At 38.2% G+C, this 24,388-nt stretch overlaps 1 protein-coding gene across 2 annotated transcripts in view; it reads right to left on the bottom strand.

Annotated features, from left to right (window-relative positions):
- PTPRO (protein tyrosine phosphatase receptor type O) overlaps positions 1-24,388 on the bottom strand; it is a 210,907-nt gene that overhangs the window by 55,101 nt on the left and 131,418 nt on the right. For both annotated transcript variants that reach the window (XM_036251440.1, XM_036251441.1), the window contains exons 7-12: positions 22,861-23,057; positions 15,558-15,678; positions 15,028-15,221; positions 13,425-13,536; positions 9,002-9,153; positions 7,733-7,853 (exon numbers count right to left, since the gene is read on the bottom strand). In XM_036251440.1, coding sequence (XP_036107333.1) covers positions 7,733-7,853; positions 9,002-9,153; positions 13,425-13,536; positions 15,028-15,221; positions 15,558-15,678; positions 22,861-23,057 — 897 coding nt within the window. The remainder of the gene's footprint in view (positions 1-7,732; positions 7,854-9,001; positions 9,154-13,424; positions 13,537-15,027; positions 15,222-15,557; positions 15,679-22,860; positions 23,058-24,388) is intronic.

The raw sequence follows: 24,388 nt of genomic DNA, 5'->3' as shown, positions 1-24,388 counted from the left end.
TACCTCATTAATGTCCATCAACTCTAACAAGTGTCACCTCCAACTATTCTGTATCATCTACTTTTCCTGCGCTGTTGAATCACTTTGATTACCTCATAGACAAGCTGTTTCTGCCTACTTAAGAAAAATAAGTAAATAAACAAAACCAAACCCAACCAAACAAATTATATTCTTTGATCCTTTCCTTCAGCTCCTGCTCATTTTCTCTCCTCTTTGTAACACTCCTCACAAGTTTTCTTATTCCAGCTGTCTTCAGTTTTTCCCTTTTCATTCTCTCTTAAAATTATTTTAATTATATATTTTTTCACCACTCCCTCCAAATGCCTCCTCCTTGAATCACCAGTGACTTCTGGGTTTCAAAGTCAATTCTCATTTGTTTCTTGACTTACCAGCAGGCTTTGACAGGTTGATCACAGTGTGCTCACTGAAGCACTTTCTTCGCTTGGCTCTTAGCACATCATATTTTTCTGAGCCTCCCCTTATTTCCCTGGCCACTCCTTTTCACATTTTTTTTTTTTTTTTGCTGGTTTCTGCTCACCACTTCCGCTTCTCGAGGCTGAGTGCCCCTGGGCTTAGTCCTTGGATAGCATTCTTTTTTCTTTATTCCTTCCTGGATAACTTCATCAAGTCAGTTTCCTGCCTACCCTCAAATTTGTATTTCCAATCCTGAAGTCTCTGAGCTCCTACTGCCTACCCAGGATCTGCTCTTTAATGTTTGATACCTTCAAATGATGATACATCCAAACCTGAACTTCTGATTTCCCCCCCTAAACCTGTCTCTGCCACAATGTCTACCTACTCAATAAATAGTACCTCTATCCTTCCAAGAGCTCGGGCCCCAGATCCTGGCATCTCCCTAGACTTCTTTCATTCATTCACAGACAGCATCTAAGTCTATCAACAGATTCTCTCAATGCAACCTTCAAAATAAAATTTTCATCACCGTCATGTCCACTATCCCAATCCAAGCAAGTATCATCTCTTGTCTGTATAGATGCGATAGCCTAACTTTAAGGGGACCGTGTAATCTATCAAGTGTCCAAATTAAAATACGTTAAGGGAAGAAAAGGATTGCTAAAGAGGATGACAAGTTTTTAACTGACCCATAACAGATGTAAACTGGTGTTTGAGACAACGGGGATGTATGGTCATCTATCTGACTGCCTTTACCCTCTCCCCTGAACAGCCTACTCTCACCAAAGTGATCCTGTGACACTTGCCAGGTCACATGGCTTCTCTGCATGAACCATCCAATGGAGTGTCATCTTCCGCTGAGTAGAATGGCTTTTCAATGACCCTTTATTATCAGCTCCGTTGTTACCTATGGGCGCTTTTATTCACTACACTTCTTTTGTTTACTCCACTTCAACCACACTGCTTTCTTGACTTTCCCTTGAACTTGCCCGGCACGCTGCTGCTTCTGGAGCTCTGCACTGCGGTTTCCTCAGCCAACAGTCTCCTCCGGTATCCGCTGGACTCACCCCTCCTCCAGGCTGTCACTGACACATCACCTTTACGGCGAAGCTCCTAGTCCGCCCCTCCTACAGAACTTGCACACCTACCACCGCCCCATAATACTTCTTCATTTTCTGCTTCATTTTTTAATAAACGTATCATCATTAGACAGCTTATATTCATGTTTATTATCGTTTTTTCTCCACTAGAATAAGGGTAGACGTTTTCATCAGTTTATTTTTGTCCTCTGCATATAGAACAGTGTGTAGCACATAGTAAATGCTAAATAATTATTTGTTGACTGACAGAAGGAATTGGTTTTTTAAAAGTATAGTACCTTAATTATTTTATTAATTTATTTTTGTTACAGATGTTTCTCCTTTTTCCCCACAGACACCCTTAATTATTTTATTAGCTTCTTTTAACTGACTGTAGTATATGCATGTATATCACTTTCTTTCTTTTCTCACTTCCTTTCTTCTTTTTATCCATTGATTCTTCCTTCTTCTTTTCCTTCTCTCTGTGCTCTGTGGACACACTTTATTCACATTCCTATTTTATTAAACTCATTTTCTGTTTCAGTGGGGTTAAGGAGGATAACAAGTTAGTCACTTACTAGGAGGGCTTCACAAAAAGTATGGGTGGAGCCCTGGCCGGTTTGGCTCAGCGGTTTGAGCGTCGACCTGCGGTCCCGAGAGACCCGGGTTCGGTTCCCACTAAGGGCATGTACCTCAGTTGCAGTTTGGCCCTGGTTGGGTTGTGCAGGTGGCAACTACTCGATGTGTCCCTTTCACATGGATGTTTCTCTCTCTCTCTCTCTCCTCCCACTCTACCTGAAAAAATATCCAAAAATGTCCTTGGGTGAGAATTAAAAAAAAGAGAAAAGAAAAGTATGGGTAGATAGGAAGAGGAACTTGAACTGAAATATGCTGTGACTCACAACACTGAACTCACTTCTTACCAAAAATAAGGGCTGCACATGTCCAAAATTTCCAAAATTGTAAACTCAATGACTTCAACTTAAGAATAAACACATTTTCTCAGCTGGAAGTGAGACCATGAAGGGCAGTACATGTAATGGCTGGGCTTTTATACAGTTAGAAATTACATTTCATCCAAATGTGCATAATCATTTGTAATCTACTGAAATACTATGAGAGAGAAACAAAACAGATTCTAATATTCCCCAAATTCTTAACATCTGAAAGTGGGGTTTGTTTATTTTTTCTGTCTATAGTCAAATTATGTTTTAAATATTTTTAATTTATATAAAATCTTTCAGGCTGAGATTAAGAAAATCAAGGCTAAATCTCAAAACAGGAACAGAAAACCACACAGATGGGTGTGAGGCCCCTCCCTGTTCTGTCAAATGTGTTAATGGAAAATGGAAGTTTTTATTTAAAAAATATACGCAAGCCCAGGAAAACATAAACAACAGATGAATAGAAAGTATTAGATCACTGTTTCTAGACACAGGCTCAACAGTGTGTGGTGGCCAAATTTCTCAAGGACATTGATGTTATTTCTCGAATGAGGACATTGCACTAAATTACAAATCTCTCCCAGCACCAAACTTTTCTAATTCTTTATCCTGAACCTGCCCGAGCACATCTATGATCAAGATAAGACGAAAGTTTGACAATGGTGGTGTGGACATTCTGTCTTTCGGCTTCCTCTGACCCTAGTAGACGTTTCTTCCAGGCTCTCTTGCTGACTTCTCCACTGCTCAGATTCTAAATGCTGGGGTGCTTCTTCTAGGCTAAACCCAGGGCTTCTCTTCTCCATTTCTGCTTACTATTTGGTGATCTTGTCCAGAAACCCCCAAATTTGTATTTCCAGCCTAGAATTCTCTCCTGATCTCCAGATACTTGTATCAATAATCTCCTTACAACTGCACTTGAACGTTTTCTCAGTATTTTTATTTCCAAGGAAGAAGTCTTGGTTCTCAATTTACCCTAAATTTACTTCTCTAGTTTTTCCAGTCTTTTCAATCTCAGCAAATTGCACCACCATCCACCCTAGTTGCTCAAGAGCAAAGCCTTGAAGTCATTCTTAATTTCCCTTTCTCTCATTTTCTATTTTCACTCCATCAGAAAGTCCTCTGCACCACACTATCATGTTGTGAACAGCAAGTGAGAAAGTCCTTTGGGTTCACTGCTACAAGCAGTCTGGCATCTGAGCAGTGCTGTGAAGGCTGTCAGTATATATTTGTTAAATAAATTAATGAATTGTTATTATATAACCATAGAGCTATTTTGTGGTATGTCCAATACTTCTCATTTCTATTTCTCTTCCTGTCTTTCATTATTGTTTTTAAATGTTTTTATTGATTTTTTATAGAGAGAGGAAGGGAGAGAGAAACATCTATGTGCGAGAGAAACATCGATTGGCTGCCCCTTGTATACCCCCCCATAGGGGATCAAGCCCACAATCTGGGCATGTGCCCTGACCCGGAATCGAACCAGGACTTCTCAGTCCATAGGATGGCATTCAATTCACTGAGCCACAGTAGCCGGGCTCCTGTCTTTTTTTAGTTGCAAAAATTGATTGTCTGAGATAAACATATTAAATCTTTCTAAAGTTTGTCTGAAGTTCCAGGTAGATTTATAAAGACTTAAAGTTATGACTGGTTGCTGGTTGAAGCCACAGTTGCCTGCAGATCAATGAGTTCTTGTAAAATAACAAGTCCTGGTGTACTTTGATCAACACTTTTATTGATTGCCAAAGGGAGCTGTCGTCATATACCAGTACAGTGACCATGGAACGAACTGCTAGCAACCTGAAATTCCTAAAGGGATGACTGGCTCAAACCCCGAGAACGGCACTGCTATCGGTGCAGGTCTTCTGTGGATGTTTACTGATGACATAATAATTGAAAATTCTTGGCAATTGTTTTGAAGCCTCTCTACCCTTGTATGTGTCATCTTGGATTAATTTATATTATACTGGATTCATCCATAGTGTGATTTCTTTTCATAGATATAGATCTTGTTCTTCATGACAGCAAGTAGAAGGACAAAGAGGTCTCCATCACACAGACTTTGAATTTGGAGTTGTTAGCTCAAGCAATTTTTGTCCTAGGTTCAACAACAGCATTCTGATTCACACAAACCATGAAAATCTGGGTGCCAAAGTGGCATTTTTCTGAAAAGTAAAATTAATTTGATTCTTGCGCATACCAAACAAATGCTTTAAAGAAACATAAAGGAACTAGAATCAAAGTTTTGTGATAGAAAAAATAATTTCAATTTAAGTATTACTAAAGCAAAATGATTTTGTTTCTCTGAAAGGTGAAACTTATTTTGGTTAAATATTAATTGGAATACTATTTTCAACTTTGAGGTCTGTAATTTCAATTCAATTCATTCAGCAGTATGAGCAGTATTGAGCATCTGCAGTAGGCAAGGCATTGTGTGTTACAGGAGCTTGAAAGAGCTTATAGAACATAATGATGTAATACATGGAATAGAAAATAGACATTTAGACAAATGAATAAAAAGTAAGGTTATTTAGTTTTCAGGGGGCACAAAAGGCTGGGAACAGGTAAATTATATACAGATGGTTGTGTTTTCAGAGAGGAAAATGTAGAAGCAATATTCTGTCTGATATTAAAATACCAACAAGGCAAAGCTTGTTGATTCCAAGGATGGTGATTCACTAGAAATAATTTCTGTGGACCTTTTATTCTTGAAAAGTTTAAAGGACTTTCTAAACTAGTTTAGGTAGTCCTGTCTGTTAACAAGGAGCTTTGGAGGCTCTAAAACTCATAATAAGTTTGGGAAACTATCATGGTTTTTACTCAGCTCCAATGTAGTGTGAGTATAACTGCACCATTTCCCACCTTTAAACCATACTCGCTTCATAGATCATCCATAATGTCACATAAAATGACAGTGAAGCATGCGCTAGGCCCACTGAATGCTATGTTGGCTTGGCCACCTCTGAACTTGCACTTTAAGGCAGACTAACAAATCGAACAAGTTGGATAAAGCAGCTGGCACCTGAGAATCGCAGCTACCGGTAATGATAAAACTGGGGACGAGAAGGGTACTGGGAACGTGAACATAATCTTCAAATAGTTCTACTTATCCAGAAATGAGTTTTAACCTGGCATTTGTACGTGGACAAAATTACCAACAGTGGTTGGAACTGATAGGAAGGCTATTTTTTTTTTAATAGAAAGATCAATGCAATGCTGGAAGCTGGTGATCTCCACATTCCTAGAATGCAAGTATAGACTGAGACGAAGAATAGATTACCCTCAGTGCCCCAAATTGAACTCTACCATAGATTCTCAACAGGAACGGTACCACCCCCTTGAGGGTATTTAAAAATTTGCAGAAATGTTTTTAATAGTCACAACAGAAGTTAACTGGACGTCTCTGAGCAGGACACAGAAATGTTAGATGTCCTGCAATGATCAAGGAAACTCCAAACAGAAAAATTGTCTCATGTCCAATGTACCATGTGACTTTCTAATGCCACACCAAAATAAATCCACTATAAATATAATTGCAAGTACTTTACCATAATATTGGATATTTTTTCAAGTTAAGTAAAATAACTTAGAAGAAATCTGTTAGTAAGAAAGATTTATAAATGGAATTAAGATGTTATTTAAAAGTTATGTAATACTGCACATGAAGTATGTAATACTTTTTCTGCCCATAGTGTCTATTCAGTATGTCATGTATTTCTAACCACCTATTTAATTTTAAAATATTTCAGTGCCAGAATTTAGTTTTTGCATGGCAAATATGAAACAAAAAATTTAAGACAGTGCGATGAATTATAGAGAAATGCAACTATTGGGTAAACTAAGGAAATATTATACTCTGTTTTGCTTGCAATGTTCTAAGAGCTTTCTAAAGATACATTACTGTCAGCCATGCTACTCATGGTATTTAAGCTGCTAATAAAACACCCTGGATTAGTCTTGACTTATAGCTGCACATATAAACATATGAAATAACTGATGATTTGAGACACTTATGAATACACTCAGACACAGCGTATACATTACATTAGCAGACATCTAAACAGTGATGTCAGTGAGTTGTATTGTTTTGAAATATTGTATTACCATTTTATGCATTTTAATTTTAAAATACAAAATAAGAGCTCTGCTGTGAAAATTACATATTGAATTGAAATGCATTTATTTTAGGGGTTGGTACTTTTAAACTGATACTGTCCCATGAGGCCTACCACATAACTTTTTGCCAATCCATCCTCTTGCCTGCTGATTATAGAATGATCATCTCTGAGGTCCCTTTAACTATCAGAAACTAAATTTATATCTCAATACATCGTAGATGGTTGAATGTAGAAAATGTGTTTGTGTTACATAGTGTCGCATCTTCGTTTTGTTTCATAATGTAAAAAATTAGTTTGACATCATATTGCACAATAACTTCTAGTTCATTTTCAAGAATATTATACTGTACTCATTTTCCCTGCAGCCTATTATTTTTCTTGGCATGTGATCTCTACTTTAATTAAGGTTATTTGCCTCTTTCTTTTATCATATAAAAATGTATCTAATCTCTTATTACTCATCTTAACTTTAGGTTTAATTCTAGAGTCCACTTGTTTATGCTTGTTCAGTTATTTAAAACTAATCAGTATAAACTTGCTCATTCCTTTATTTGTTTCTATACTTCTTATATAGAAGAATTACTAATCTTTTTACTTCTTGTGAACTCCAACTTATTCATACTAATAATGTGTAGTCATCAGGCAAACTTACGATTTTTAGAAGAGCTGTATCTGAACATATACTGAGGGAATACATATTCTTTTATTATAAATTATTTTATGTTACCTTGATTTTATATTAGAGTTAGGATATTATATCAAATTTTTAAAAATCAATATATGGCTTGTTTTACCTATGAATTTTAATTGGAGATATTAAAGGGAGCATTACTTAGTAGTTGTATGAAAAGGGAATGGCTTCTGATAGGGTTAAGTACACTGCACTAGGTAATCTCTAAGGGCCTTCCATCTCTAAAATCCGGAGACTCTTAGTTCCTCTAAGCGTACTGTGAATGATGAACACAGCTGTCTCCCAACACAGTGAACATTGCATTCATAGAAACTTATACTAAGATGCCCATACTCTTTTGGTAGTATAAATGACTATTTTGTACTTAAAATCGAGTGAGCCATTTTTTTGTTATTTCCTCGAGTTGAGAAAACCATGCTAAACCAAGAAATGCCAACACTGGTCTCCCCAGCACGCTTCCTTTCACACTCACACCGGCGCGCATCTTACCGAGCTTGACAAGGTGGAGCCTGGAGGTATTGCTTCCTCTTTCAGTGCAAGCAGTTACTGAGAGATTGTAGACATCGCCCGGAGGCAGGCTGAGAATTGCAGTCATTACATTGCGAGTTACCTGCAAGATCATCACAATTGAGGGTTTAACCTTCTAATAAACTTGAGCTATAATACCATTCTAAACAACGGCAGGGCTATCATAGACATGGCCTCTCCGTGCTGTGCTGCAATCTACAATTGATTACAACCTTGTAAATACGTTATTTTCTCTAAAAGTGATATAAAGTCCTCATCTGAGCTAAATGCAAAGCAGTTCTAAACACGCATAATACATATCAGAGCCTTTTTGCAATGGATTCTCTTGTTTGGTTAGGTATCACTCTGATAGTTTCCTTCATATTCACAGCAAATTTTAGAAAAGACAACTGCTGGGTTGCTCCTGGTAGGAATATATCTCAACCCTAATGGAGACACTCAGAAGAAACCTAGCCATGTCAAGATAGCTGGCTTCTTAACTAAAGAGTGTATTTCCCAGCCTTCCCTGTAACCAGAGGACACCACGTGACTCAATTCTGACCAATAGATTGTACATCACATAGACAACTTATAGTTTTATTCACACTCGGTAATAGCTGGGCTTTCACACTCTTTCTCCATCCTTCAGGCTGACATTTAGATGAAGTGACAATGAAAACGCACTTGTGCAGGTGAGGACCACATGCAGTGGCAGCTGGAGCAACAAGGACGAGAATTTAGATTTGTCCCGGGTTGGCATGAGAGACACTTACACTTCGATTTTCTTTAGGCCACTATCTTTTTTTTTTAATTACAGTCATTTAGTCTGTACCCTAACTAACTAATACAATGTCAAAAAGCTTCATATATCAGGAGAAAAGAAATCAGTGTTCCTAACATACCCAGATATTTAGGGGGTTGGGGGATATCTGGAGAAAATATTAAAATGTATTAACTGTGGTTTTCTTGAAAATGTTTGGCACCCTGAAGAAAAAGCTCAAATCATAACTTTAAATATAAGTGAAATCAATAGTTACAACTACTTCAGCTACCTATTAAAGATTAAAAAGGAAGAGCCATAAAGAAAAGGGAATTTAATTTTTGTTCACTATCTTTTCTCCAGAGTGTAAAACAATGCCAACTGGCATCCAAATGCTTGTTTAATGTCTCAATACATTTTGCACAATTGTTTTCCATAGTTTATGCAAATATATGCTCAGATGTCCAATGTTGGGATTCAGAGAAACATACACTCCTTTTAATTTTCTTCTTTCCTTCTGCCACAACCATCCAGTGCAGCATTCTTGAATGGGAGAGGTCAGTTGTGTCATCTCCATAGGTCCAGCTTATATATAGCAGGCTGTTGAAATAGTCCACAGAGATGATTTCTGGAGCGACTGGGGCTGTAAGGGGGAAAGAGGACCACTTTAATATAAGAGTCTACTAATAACTAGAGTCCCTATCAATAGATCATTAAATTCCATATAAAGTTAATTTAAAGAATTAAAGTTCACACCACATGGTGGCCCTGGGGCTCAGTACCAGAGGGAAGGTACATAGCACAAGGTGGCACTCATTTCATGGGACCTCACCTGTATGGCTCAAACAGGAGGCAGTACTATCTGAACCTGAGGACATCAAGGTCTTTATACAAACTTCACAGTTTCAAAATTCCTAAAATGTTCACTTGTTTGGGTATGCTTGTTGCATTAACAAATTAATCATTAGGCATTGGTGAAATTATTTTCAAAGAAGTACTGGAAACTCTGAGGTTCTATAAAAGTAAATATTTTCCATTGTGGTACAGCAAAGGTGTTTATGGAAATGAAGGACAGTAAGAACAATGAATAGAGAAACAGAAAATAAATATTATTTCTATAAAATATAAGGTGACATCATTGACAGTGTCTCAGCCCAGAGCATTGCAGGTTAGCTCTTAACAAATGTTGCTGAAGCAAGTATTAAGGGAAGGAAAAAAAGAGTTTTTCATCATTCTGCAAAGTTAAATAATACTGAGTTTATTAGTTTATTCTATGTTTTTATACACTTAAACTTTTAAAAAATTTCAATTGGGAAGACGAGCTTATCAAAGGTTTATAATTTATGACCTGTGAAAGAAGCATATTTCAATTATTTTTATGTAGCTGATAATTCTGAAGATTTGAAAAAAACAGACACCCAGCTGAATTTAAATTCCATGTGAGTAGTGGTTTAAAGACAGGCAAGTTTTCCATTCCACGATACTGCAAAACATCAACTCAAATATCTGGAGGAGAATTTCCATACATCATAAAGAATTATTTTCTTTAATGTGTAACTGATACTCAAAACACATTCATAACTAACAATGCTTTCAAAAATTATGCACTGACAAGATTTGAAATTAGAGAGTAAAAAACACATTTCTGTTTCATATGAAATAGCAGTAGCATTTCTATATGTTTGACAATAAAATCTTGAAATATCAACAATGTGTCTTAGCAAATAACACAAACCCACATCATATTTCAGAATAGTCTAATAAAGAATAATAACCCTGGCTTCTTTATGGCCTCTTAATATATTTTACATACGTCATTATATACAACTACCTATACTTATGTTTCTTCAAAGGATATTTTTTCATGTTCTAATTCTAATGAGGACAAAAACATATTTAAAATTGGAAACCCAGAAGTATATATTTCCCCTTCAGAGGTACAAGGTCTTTGAATTTTTATACTCCATGTTACTTCAAAATCCATCAAAATGCTGAAGGACCACAAGATGTCACTATTTGTTTATTAAACATTATGTTGTACACCAGCATAATTATGAACTTGACTTGCAGACAAAATAAATTGCCTAACAAAGACAGTAGACTTGAGGTCCTAATAAATCACATCTTATTCAAATATTTTTTTCCTGTTTCCTCTTATACTACACAATTTGGCAATTTGGTCACAATTAAAAGCATAGAAAAGTAAAGTATGAGATCCTTATTTGCTTTAAAATTGAAATGAGAAGAAAGGCAAAAGAAAGAAAGAAAGCCAAAATTTAACTAGTTTTAAAAATAAGTATAAATTAAAACAACTATGAGGTATCACCTCACACCTGTTAGAATGGCCGCCATCAACAAATCATCAAATAACAAGTGTTGGCGAGAATGTGGAGATAAGGGGACTCTAGAACACTGTTGGTGGGAATGCAGACTGGTGCAGCCACTGTGAAAAACACTATGGTGTTAACTCAAAAAGTTAAAAATTGAACTGCCATTTGATCCAGTGATCTCACTTCTAGGAATATACCCTAAGAAACCTGAAACACCAATCAGAAAGAATATATGTACCCCTATCTTGATAGCACTATTTATAATAGCTAAGATCTGGAAACAACCCAAGTGTCCATCAGTAGATGAGTGGATTAAAAAAGCAGTGGTACATATACACAATGGAGTACTGTGCAGCTATAAGAAAGAAAGATCTCTTATCCTTTGAGATGGCATGGAAGGACCTGGAGAGTATTATGCTAAGCGAAACAAGCCAAGCCGAGAAAGACAAATATCATATGATCTCACTTATTTGTGGAGTATAATGAACTAAACAAACTGATGAACAAAATTGACCCAGCGACATAGAGGTAGGGTACAGACGGACAAACCTCAGAGGAGGAGGGATTGGGGAAGGAAGAGATAAACTATAGAACTTATATGAATGTAGGCATGACCAATGGACAGACAACAAAGCTGGGGATGGGGCGGCGGGGTTGGGGAGGAGGGTGTCAGTGGGAGAAAAAGGAGAAACAACTGTAACAAAAACAAATTAATAAAAAAAATAAATAAATAAAGGAGTGCCTTCCTCAAAAAAAAAAAAAGTATAAAAATGAATCAGCTACCATTATGTTTGAATAGTGATTTACATTATATAATTTAATTCTCACACTATCCTGTGGGGTATTATTATGTCCACATTATAGATGTGACAATTGAGACCATCTGTATCAATATGCTCAGATAAGACTGTGGACCACCAATGTGAGCATGACCTAGTAGTTTGTTTCAGGAAAAGATAAGAAATGACCAAAGATCAGTTTATTGAAGATAATGGACTACTCACTTTGGCAAGTAGCTTGCTGATGATGAACACAGTTTATGTGTCCAGATTTGCTTTGTCAACCTAATTGTTATATCACCATCTTTGCCCAATCCCAGTCAGTTCCCAGTTTTGAAAGGCACACCTAGATCACTTGAGTCCAGAACCCCAAATCCTATCAGTACTTCCTTTCCAATGTCCCCCTTCCTAGTCGCTGCGGTGACCATCAAAGCCGTGTCCTGCCTTGTTGCAGTGAGTTCTAATGCACTTAGCTGTTCTCTATTAGTCAGGTGTTAGCCAATATTTTGAGTTTTACCAATGAGAAAATAGAAGTCTAGGATCATTAAGATAATTTTCCTAGAGTTTTAAAGCTAGAAATGAACCGAGACAGGTCTGTTCAATCAAGTGTTCAGATGAGAAGTCTGGACTTTTTCCAGACATTGCAGTCTGAGAAGAAACGTATATTCTCAGTTAATCCCAACAAAGTCGAACTATATAAATTACTGACACTGTGATGTTTAATTATAATTATATATATAATTATTAATACAGTCAACAGCACAACACAGTTTGTTAAGTATTTTCTCCTTTTTTGAGCAAAGGGGGAGCACTCTGCTAGACATTGGCCAGTAAGGAAAAGTGATGAATTATATAACTTTATTGTGTAAGAATTCACATATGATTAATTTTTTCCTATTTTTTTTTAAGTTATAAATTTCAACAGAACAAAGCTAGATGTCCAGTGAGGAAAACATTTTTCCAAAATTATTCTTCATTTAAAAATATTTTTCTCATTTCTTTTCTCAGTACATCTGTAATTACAGCCCTACAGTCCAATCAAAAGTTCTTGGAAAATCTTAATTCAAACAACCAGGGTTACGTCTCTTCGATGGATGTCCCCTTTACATTGTTACCTCTGATCCCCTCAGCTATCTCTTCTTCTATGTGATGATGAACTAAACAGTTTATGGCTCTGAGATCTAACAGGAACAATTTTTAAGTTACTTAAACTTTGTGCCATATATCTTACTACGTAGCTTATTTAATTGGGAAGTAATAAAAGATAATAACAGAGCACAGACACTATTATCATCCCATTTTCCACATCAAAAACACTGAGGCTTCGGAAAGTTAACTTGCTCAAGGTTGTCCGCAGCACGCAGCAGAGCCCTGACTCAAACCCAGCGCTACCTGTCGCCATAGCCTCTTAACTCCTGCAGCGGACAAACTGCAGTCAGCCTGTGCCTTTAAAAATGGCTTAATTAATAAGGAAAGGGAGGCACTCCAGCAAATGTAATCATCAAATGGGTCAAGGACTGAGTGCAGTGTGAACCTGAAAGCCTGCTACATCTCTATCCTAATCAATTCCAAACGGGGGCACATAACTCAAGGGAGGTGACTCAGAGTAACAATGAATCAAGGACAGTAACTCAGGGTAAAATACGTTAATTTTTAAAGATCATCATTTAAACAAATGACTTTTCGGACTCAAATATATGATCTTCCATTGAGTGAGTGACTGGCCCTTTCTGGAGAAACATCCCTTCAGAACCTCCGCAAAATAGTGTTTTCTCCTTAGAAAACCGTTCCCCACACCCACTCACCTGTTATGAAGCTGATGGTGGAACTGTCACAGCAGCTCAGTTCTGGCTCTCCCCATGTCACCATGGTCACGCGGAAGTTGTAGTACCACGCTGGCAACAGATTCGCTATTCTCTAAAATAAGCAAGGAGACAAAAGATCAAGGAGCAAAACTGTATTTTGGAATAGTTATTTCTATTTGGCCGTGAAAAGAACTAGTAAGTGATCTTTATTTTCCTTTCTGTGCCTTGTATTCACCAAATTTTTCATTAAAATACAAAACAAACTCTTCTTTTGGAATGAGGTGAGGGGTAAATAAAATGCTATACAAAAATATAATATAATTTTAAAAAACAATTCCAAGGTGTAGAGTGAAATACTTGCAATATTGGTTTCATTTTGCAGTTTTCTAAGTTACATTACACAAATGAAATAGTGCTTATTTGCAAGTGACTGTATGTGTGCATCTCCTTTTTGCACTTATGTATTTATTTTATTTTATTTTATTTTTCATCACCATTTATGCCCTATACCCTCCTCAGCCTCCACCTACGACTCAGACCCTGCTGCCATGACCACACTGTTGTTCGTGTCCATGAGTTCTTTCTCTTTTCTTTTCTGCACTATCCCTTCACCCCCCCCATCCCACCCACACCCCAGAACTGTCTGCCTGCTCTCTATCTATGAGTCTGTTTCTATTTTACTTGTTAGTTCAATTTATTCATTAGATTTCACATATGAGTGAAATCATATGGTACTTGTATTTCTCTCATTTCACTTAGCATAATGTTCTCCAGCTCCTTCCATGCTGTCACAAAGGGTAAAATTTTCTTCTTTTTTTACAGCTGAGTAGTATTCCATTGTGTAAATGTGCCATAGCTATTTTATCTACTCTTCTACTGATGGGCACTTGGGCTGCTTCCAAATCTCGGCTATTGTAAATATTGTTGCGATGAACATATGGGTGCATGTATCCTTTCGAATTAGTGTTACATCTCCTTATTTCTAAGCCAAATGACCTTTCATAACTCTGCATTCTCCAAGGTTGGACCATACGCATGTGCCCTTGATGGGTGCCAACTACCAGAGTCATCAGCTGGGTAGAGGGCAACTGCGTACTTCATGTGTGACCTGCAGGGAACCTTCACTTTTAAAATTACTCAAGTTTTAGAAAGAGCATTCTTTTCCTGCTCTTAATAGCCTGATATTATAGGTATTTAACTGATTTGTAGATGTCAAGAATCATTACTACAGTTAAGCAGTGCCAAGTAATTATTAAATGATGAAAGATAATCTCTTGTGTTTTTCTCCCCAGGAACAGTAAGAAACAGGAAGCACTTGGTAGCTCTACTAAAGAGTGAGTTAACAAATACACTCAATTGGGATGAAAGCCAGTTTCACACAATTCTTTCTCTCTCTCAAAAAATAAATAAATAAAATAAAATAAACAACAAAAAAATGAAACAACCCTCAGAGCAAAAACAACCAAAATACCTTGACAGTAGCAAGCTACCTGTGTATACTTACGGAATGGTCTAATTTACAGACACCTTTTTCTGCCATTCAGTACATACAGGTATTTCTGTTCACACAGGGAAGTGTAACATATGGTTAAGGAAAGATTACCACTGATGCAGTTAAGGAGACAGTCGCTGCTATTTCATAGTAGGTTGTCCACTCTGATGTCATTGTTGCAGGGTTGAAATAAAACATTTCAACCACATATTTTCTGAAGACTCCTAAGTAAGGTCTGGTCCAGCTCAAAACCACTGCTGTAGGACCCAAGGGGTAGAGCATTAAATCCTTTATTCCAGTTGGAACTAAGAAGAAGGAGGAGGGGGAGTGAAATCAGAAAGCCAAGAAGGAATGTTTAGTATCTTAGCAATGGCGTCAACCTTCTATTTCATAACTAAGGTTTTCACTCTTCTGATACAATCATTGAAAACTAAACATGTTTGCCTCTGACCTTTCCCCCAAATAGTAAATAATAAGGACTTCCTCTAGTTATACAAATGTAAGTTTATTACTCTAAAGGTAGGATATTGGGTGAACACCAATGGGCCTCCCATACATGATGATAATGACCTGAGCATGGACACTGCACCCCTCCAAACAATACTTTGATAAAGTTATTATTCTTGTAGCTGGCAACTTACCAATGGCAAATGTTACAGGATCTGAAGGTGGTCCAATCAAAGGGCCTTTTTTTAGATACATCACAACCTGGTATTGGGCACCAGGAACCAGATTTTCAATAATAGATTTGCTTGAGTTCACCTTTGAATCAAACACCCAAAAAGATTTTTTTAGAGCTGGGCTTTTAAAATGTGACGCAGAGGCTAAAATTGTATTCAGACTCTTTGCGGAACCACGAATGCCTTTGACATCCAGAATCTGTTTCTTATGCCCAGGAAGGTCAGATTTTAAAATTAAGGTGGTTTATAGTTTATATGAACACCCAAGAGGGCCCAGACATTCAAATTCTATGGCTGAATGTAATAAGCACCCAGTGAATTGCTGTCTACCCAACAGTGTCAATTATAACTATGTACACAAGAGGGCCATCAGCCTCTCACTGTAATAAAATCTGCAATAACATAGGATGGTCTGACATCCTAAATAGCGTCAACTAATTACATACAAAGATCCATGCAGGAATGCCTTTATCCCTTGTCACTGAGAAGCATATAATATCTAGTTATCAAGATGGAAATGACTTCAGAAATTGTCCGAATCTCTCATTCCATAGATCAAGAAAGTGAAGCCAGAGAATGGCCAAGGTCACATATTTGGATTCAGTGTTGAGACCTGAAGCCTAGCCTGTGTGACCTCTAGTCCACACTACAGGCAAGTTATGGCTGAGCACTGAGATACAGCCATAAGCACTTTGCAAGGCTATTGTGACCCCATGAAATAATGTTGTTGAGAACATTTCCCATTAGATGAGCCCTTCTTTACTGATGTTTAAAAAACTTCTGGTTATATAACAAATGCCATATAAAGAGAAATAGTGAGAACAGATAGATAAATAAAATGTACCCATTAATGTTGAATGTTGGTGTGCATGGGATGGATGATTAAGAAGCATGCTGCTTTAACCTTTAGTGCTTTTAATCCTAAGACAGTCTTGCTTAGTGGGGAGAACACAGGTTCTCTATTCAGACTGCCTGAGACCAAATCTTTACCCCTCATAAAGATGGAGATTTATTGATAATTTATTATTTTAAATAGTTCTTACCTTGGTTTCCTCATTGATGAACTATAGATAATACTGTTATGTACCTCATAAATTTCTAAGGGTGCTTAAGCCAGAATATAAAAAAAGTTGACTCTTACTACTCATCAATTTTTGGCCTCTAGAGTACATTAAACTGTGAAATTGCTGCAAAGATGCATAAATAAATGGAAAACAATATTGTTGACAGCTTACCTGTGCCATAATTTTTCAAAGTCTCATTACCATTTCAAGAATAAACATACTTTTAGTGATATTATGTGAAGTAAAACCTTTCTGATACCAGAAACTGAATCTATACAACAGAAATTATGTAATTTGAACTGGTACAAATTGCTCTACACATGAGTGGGGCGAACAGTGTACCAAAATGTCTTGTCCATTAAGTTGACCAAAATAAGATTAAACTGAATTAATAAGTTAGTATTTCCAACCTTTCTTTCCCTGTTTACACTCCTTTTACATCAGAGTTGCTTGCCCACGTTTTAGAGTTCAGTTCTGCTAGGAGCCATCTAGATAGAGCTAGTCAACTAGATATCTTCATCTGATAGAGCATTTTTTGAAGAGATAAGCTATGAATAAGAACATGTATGTTACACGCAACTAAACAGTACTGTTTTATTTCTTTAAAATACGTTTTAAGCCATAAACGAATACTTGCTCATTGTAAAAATTATTCACTTCATAGAAGAGTAAATATAATGAATTGGAAGTATTACTGTCCTCTGCCCACCATTTCCAAAATCTTGATGGGCAGTCTTCCAGAACTCCCTTGACTTATTCGTCCATAAATAATATGTTATTGAACCATATAGATGTTATATTATCAACATTGGTCCAAAATTTTCTTTTCAACTTCACAACACATTGTAGACATCCTACCAGATCTGTAATGTTAACCTAGCTCATTAATCACTTGTTGAAAATATCAGAATAACACAGGACATGAAGAATACAGATTGTTTCAGGGTAATGTTAAAGTCCCTTTGGTTTGATGACATTTTAGGCAGCAGTTAATTCTGGCTATTCAAAAGCGTACCTAGAATGACAGCCACTTAAATATGCCATCATAATAAATTTGTCCTAGGAAAATTATACTTTTAAAGATTATTTGTAATTTATTAACTTTTAATGGAAACTAATGGCTATTGGTGTGTACTCTTTTTTTTCTTTTAACTATTTTTTCTTCATCGATGTTAGAGAGAGAGGGAGGAAGAGGAAAAGAGAGATGAAAGCATCAATGAGAGAGAACATCGATTGGCCACCTCCTGCATGCCCCTCACTGGGAATTGGGCCCACAACATGGGCTTGTGCCCTGACTGGGAATCGAACCGGTGACCTCTTGGTTCATGGGTCAATGCTCAACCACTGAGCCACACCAGCTGGGTGGTGTGTACTCTTAAATACCCATAAAAAGGCTTATGCTTTTGGATTGGACTACAGTCCTTTGGAAGGATTCACCCAGCCCACTGGTGCACTTAGAACCAGTGTGAGAATAACCATGTGAGTGTAGTAGTTTGAGGGGCACCTTACAGTAATATTTTTTAAAATAAAAAGCATGTGTGTGTGTGTGTGTGTATATATATATAAATATATATAAATATGTGTGTGTGTGTGTGTGTGTCTTTATATATGCCAAAAAATGTATACAGAGTGTCTGTAGATGCTATTACATTTTGAAAATGAAATATATTTTATTAAACACTGGCTTTATAATTATTCAAAGTTGTGTATACATTTTTTGAGGACACACTATATCTCACAATACTAAAAAAATGTGGAGAGTAATAATATTGCAAATGACTTTGTAACAAATCATAAACACCAATACCCCCCAATTTTTGAATATTTGTTGAGCTACCAACCTATATCTACACTTCTATCTATCCCTTTCTTCTCATTTATCCTAGACCTCCTAGGGGGTGGACTGGAGGTGGGAAGGGGAAATGTTCCTGTATTCTACTTACTAACTGATATGTATTTTATTCTTTTGAGGATCATTTCATACCCCCTCATCCAATTTTCACCCCAACTTTTCATTCCAATATGTCCTCTTTCCCATTCCTGACAAGCATAGTCTTCGTTGCAGAGAATTTCACTCAGCCCAATGTCTCTTCTACTAGTCACCAGTCCCATTCCTCTTCAGCTAAAGAAATAAGAGGAAGGACGGACTAGACAGTATAGGGAATATCTGACTGCTGACTGTTAAATAACAGGGTTGAAGTAGATGATAATGAGGACTCCTTTGAGTCTGAAATGGTCTTCTTTCTACTTTATGCAATCCTTATTTTATTAGTTCTTTTCTATACATTTGTTACAATTATTCAGGTTTTTCTGAGGAGAAACCCTAGAATTGCTCCATCTCCCTCCCCTGATTAAAAAAAAACCCCAAAACATTCAATTAGGTTTGTATAATAATAAAATATGACAATTCCTGGCACATTCATGTTCTAAACACTGCATTAAGCATCAAAACGTTGATAGTTATTATAATTCTATGAGAGAGGATATGCTTCTCCTTATATTACAGATTAAGACCCTAAGACATAAAAATGAAGAAAGTTGCCTAGGGACTCAAGGCTAACTATTAAAATCAGGTCCGAAACTCAACTGTGTTTGACACTGGAGTCTATGTTTTTAGTCACTACTTTTGACTTTGTCAAGAAGAGCAGCGAGGGTGACCCCTTTCCCCCAGTGAAACACATGCAATCCAACAGAAATAGCATTGACTTGGAAGTCAGATCATCTGAGTCCTGGTCTCAGTTCTAATATCAATCAGTTGTGTAACTTTAGGCAGGTCCCTTAAATAGTTGGGCTCTTAGCTCTACCATTTCTTCATTTATAAAGCCAATAGACTGATTTGTCTGTTTTCTGATTTTGTCATTTAGGCATACATTCCTGTAAATTGTTGAAAAAACTCTTATGGACCACAGCAGATCACATATAAAAATAAATATACATACATATATTACATGATGCTTCTTGAGTCTGAAATTTACGATCGTGTGTGAGTGTTCAGAGAAAATGCCCAAAGCACATTTACTTAGGAGAATTGACTGGGTTCTTTATATAACACTGACTGAGCATGACTTTGTGTTCAACATACGTGTATTTATTAATGAATAGCCCTAAAATTGTTGTTAGGAGAGATGCATCACAAAACTCCCTTTCCCATGAATAGTCACATACAAATGCATATACAAAACAAAACCAGATATGAAGAACATTTATACTATGAGGACAAATTTAAATTAATGAGTACAATATACCTACATGGAAGACCAGATGCTAAACTCAGTGAACTTCAGGTTCAAGTCAAGTTTGTCTTATTCCTAACATCTCACACAGGACCCACCTACCACAGAAACCAGTGGATTGTAAGAAGACTAGGGACACTAGCGGTGGGTTTCATGGATGATCTAGATGAGATATAAAGCAACGATGTTGTGGTACAGTTGATGGTAGAGGCAAAATAGGGAGAATGAAACTATAAAATAGTTAAATGTTATATTAATTGTTAATATGTGTGTCTTTAGAATCACACTTATTTTTGAGATGTATTTTGAATTTTATATTTAATGTAACCACAGTACCACTGAATATAAAAACTAAAGAAATTTATCATCATCATCATCATTATTATTATTTTCTTTCTGGATAATGATTACTTTAAAAATAAGCCCAGGTCAGAGATGATCCTGGTGAGAACACCTTAAGTCCTTTGATCAGTGGCCACATGACAATAGGTCTGTTTCTGAGACTTTTTGTTTTTCAATGTGTTATTATTGATTTTTTAGAGAGAAAGAGTGAGAGAGAAATATTGATGTGAGAGAGAAACATCAACTGGCTGCCTACTGCATGTCCCCCAGTGGGAATAGAGCCCACAACCCTAGGGCAAGTGCCCTGACCAGGAATCAAACTGGGACCTCTCAGTCCATGGACGGCACTCAATCCACTAAGCCACACCAGCGGGGCAATTTCTGAGACTTTTTAAAAATTAATTAATTTATGTATTTTTAATCCTCATCAGAGGACATTTTTCCATTTTTTGTTCAGATAGAGTGGGAAGGAGAGAGAGAGAGAGAAACATCGACGTGAAAGGGACACATTGAGTGGCTGCCACCCACACAACCCAACCAGGGCCAGAGACAAACTGTAACCAAGATATGTGCCCTTAGCGGGAAGCGAACCCGGGTCTCTCTGGTCCAGAGGCCGACACTTTAACTGCTGAGCCAAACCAGCCAGGGTGCCACTCTCCATTTTAAATATTGATCTCCTAGCCTATTATCTTAAACAGTTCCATGTTTGAACTTCAAAATGGTATTATCAAAGTGCACCAATTCCAGCCTTTTCTGGCTCATTTGTAATGTATACTATCTATCTATACCTTTAGCCTTTCGCTTCCATGTAAAAGATACTAATTTGTACATTAGTGGGGGCAAGGAAGAAATGCACCTTGGAGCAGTCAAGTTCTAGGTTACGTTCTGTAAGAGCAAAACACTTTTCTATCAGTGCACAGAGTCAATCATCTTCGTTATGCTCAGGGAAGGAAGTTTATAAGCTGCACAGTGAGCCGTGATTACCAGTTAATTGGTTTAGCATATTTACTCCTTAATTTAATTCAAGTCAAGGGTGGCCTCATCTTTGAGTATGGGTTTATCTCAGCACTCTAAGGCTTTTTAATGCTTGAAAGACCACAATTCCTGAATTTATCTGATCAATTTGAAAATTCTCCCCCTGGGAATTTCACTAAATGTCTATTTTTGTGGCATAAATAAAAACTTTCCAAATAGCTTTCATATAGCAAATATCTCCTTTGAGTATTATATTTCCAGTGTACTCCACATGAATTGGTATTTGTTTTGCCTTTAGGGAGGTAAATATTGTATTTGTAAGATAGCAAGAAATAGTAAATCTGATCTAATAAAATAATAAAACCAAATAATATAATGTAATAATTAAGCCAGGTTTTAGGGAAATTGGACTGGGCTTCAGGCTTTCTTCAGGTGGGTAGTCAGGGCACTGGACATGAAGGCCTGGTCTTGGGCGGCACTGCCCGGTTTCATTCAGGACTGCCTGCTGGGTGTGTGCACCGTCCCAGTAGCCACTCCCAGAACAACTCATCGGCACACTGTCTCCACCTGCCCTGTGCCGCACTAACTCCTGGTCATCCCACAAAACTCTTCTTGGTTGTGATTATTGAATTTTTTCCTTTATATACTTTTACTTTTGGAATTATTTTTTTCAATAAACATGCATTACTTCTGTAGTTAATATAACAAGAAAAAAATGAGAAGAAAAATAAAAAATAAAACAAACAAAAACTTCCCCAAACCTTCTGCTTGGTTGTCCTCCCCTGGGAAAAATTTCTCACCAGTTTCCAAATCCTATCGCCCCAATCCATATTTACTCACGCCCAGTTCCTCCTTTCTGTGAACTCACATGGCCTCTTGATCTTTTACTTTTAGCTTAGGCCTTATTTTATACTCTGCAGTATAAAATATATGTTCACTTATCCATTGCTCTCACTGAATTATAAACTCTGCAGGAGGAGGACATACAAAATTTATCTAGATCCCCAGTATCTGGCACAGCGTAGGTGCCCAGTAAGTTCCCTTGAATGAAGAATGAAAGCGAAAGGTAGATGGCCACCCTAAGAGGGAAAGAAAGATGACTGTGACCAAAGAGCCACTCACACTCATTTCCTGGCTCCTCTCCAGGCTCGCTGCACCCGAGGGCAGCTTCTTGCAGTGGCCTCCTCGCATGGCCTGCGAGGCTGTGCTGCAGGAGCTGAGTGGGCCTGGCCTCCTCGCATGGCCTGCGAGGCTGTGCTGCAGGAGGTGAGTGGGCCTGGCCTCCTCGCATGGCCTGCGAGGCTGTGCTGCAGGAGGTGAGTGGGCCTGGCCTCCTCGCATGGCCTGCGAGGCTGTGCTGCAGGAGGTGAGTGGGCCTGGCCTCCTCGCATGGCCTGCGAGGCTGTGCTGCAGGAGGTGAGTGCGCCTGGCCTCCTCGCATGGCCTGCGAGGCTGTGCTGCAGGAGGTGAGTGGGCCTGGCCTCCTCGCATGGCCTGCGAGGCTGTGCTGCAGGAGCTGAGTGCGCCTGGCCTCCTCGCATGGCCTGCGAGGCTGTGCTGCAGGAGGTGAGTGCGCCTGGCCTCCTCGCATGGCCTGCGAGGCTGTGCTGCAGGAGGTGAGTGGGCCCAACGGTGGATCCCTTCCTTTACCTGAGTGCAGTACTGTTTTTCTAGCCTCTGGCTCTCCTTTTGTTTCTGGCAGGTGAGGGACACCACAGACACAATGGTGCCATTGTAGTTCTCTTGAGAAGACGTCCAGGACATCAAGGCAGTGGTCGAGCTTAAAACATGGACAGTGACGTGCTGGGGCTTCTCAGTGAGCTCTTCAATCCACTCTCCCGAAGGACCTGAGCATTTCAAAGGAGAGCACAGGGACGTTTCATGCTGAGACGGTTGGCGTAAAGGGCTGTACTTTTAGAAATCATGTTGCCCTAGCCAAGATATTCAAAGTAAGATGGGCAGCCTGCCTGCTCTTGCCATCGTCTGCCCAGCTACAGCCCTGCTCTCATCCCTGACAAAGAACCGCAGCAGCAGCAAGTCAGCTCTACCGAGGGACAGAAGGGCCATTCCATTGTAACGTACATCTGAGGTTACTCTGGAAAATTCTCCACCAGAGAGCATTTGCTTCTCTTTTAACAAAGAGTGGGTCTAGCAGTGTGACATGTCACCAGTGGGTACCGTTTCTTTGCCGCTAGGATCTCTGGTCTCTAGAAATAATGACTTTGAGATTTAAACCAGCTTCTTCTCCTATGGTTGTGTGGAAAAAATCTGAGTTTGGTAAATGGCAGGATGGAAGGGGCGGAGTGTGACTACATTAGAGAAGAAATGGGCAAAGGTTGGCTCCGTGACAGAGGCTGGGGAAAACCTGGGTGATCATTTGACAAACTATGTCCATAGAAGAGCCCCCTTAGCTTTGTCCTCTCAGACTTCTAAGGGGGTTATTAGCACAGGGCCTGACCATAGGAAGGACTCCGGACATGTGTAGGTGATTCTCATCATCTACAGAAATTCCCCGTTACAATTCAAATGTGCAACTTCTTTTTACTTGCTTAGCACACACTTCTCTGTTCCTTAACAGAGAGCTGTATTCCCAGGCTCGAACCCAGTACAGGAAGAGCAGTGAGTGGCTGTGCTGGGGGCGGCAGTCTCAGGCTCACGGAACTGGGCAGGGGAAGTAACAACAATGAAAACAATAATAATAATGGTGGCAAAGAGATCTAGCATTCATTCCATACGAGGCTCTGCTTTAAGTCTATATGTGTCTATATATTTAATTCCTATTTCCATCACAAACCTGTGATATAATTACTGGTATTACTTTCACTTTCAGATGAGGTAATTAAGGCAGAGGGAGGGTGTATGCGGGAATTCACCCCCAGAAAGTCTGGTTCCCAAACTCATGCAGTGGTTCAATAAATAGTTGTTGAATGTGCAGCAGAATTAATATATATGCAAACAGTATAATCCCAGGCTAGGATTTTATAATTTGGTGCTAGAAGCAAGATGTACATAAATAAAATACACCTAGGGAAGTACGACACATGTACGCTCTGTGCTCTCTGCTGTGTGCTATGAGACAGCAGCAACTCAGAGGAGGGAGAAGCCAGAACGGTTGAGGGAGGTTTCCTCGAACAGTTAACACTTGCAGGGGTCTCTGTGAGCAGATAAGGAAATCGTT

Source organism: Molossus molossus, unplaced genomic scaffold, assembly GCF_014108415.1.
Source record: "Molossus molossus isolate mMolMol1 unplaced genomic scaffold, mMolMol1.p scaffold_m16_p_10, whole genome shotgun sequence".
In the NCBI taxonomy this organism is placed as follows: domain Eukaryota; kingdom Metazoa; phylum Chordata; class Mammalia; order Chiroptera; family Molossidae; genus Molossus; species Molossus molossus.
This window is presented reverse-complemented; position numbering and strand designations above follow the sequence as displayed.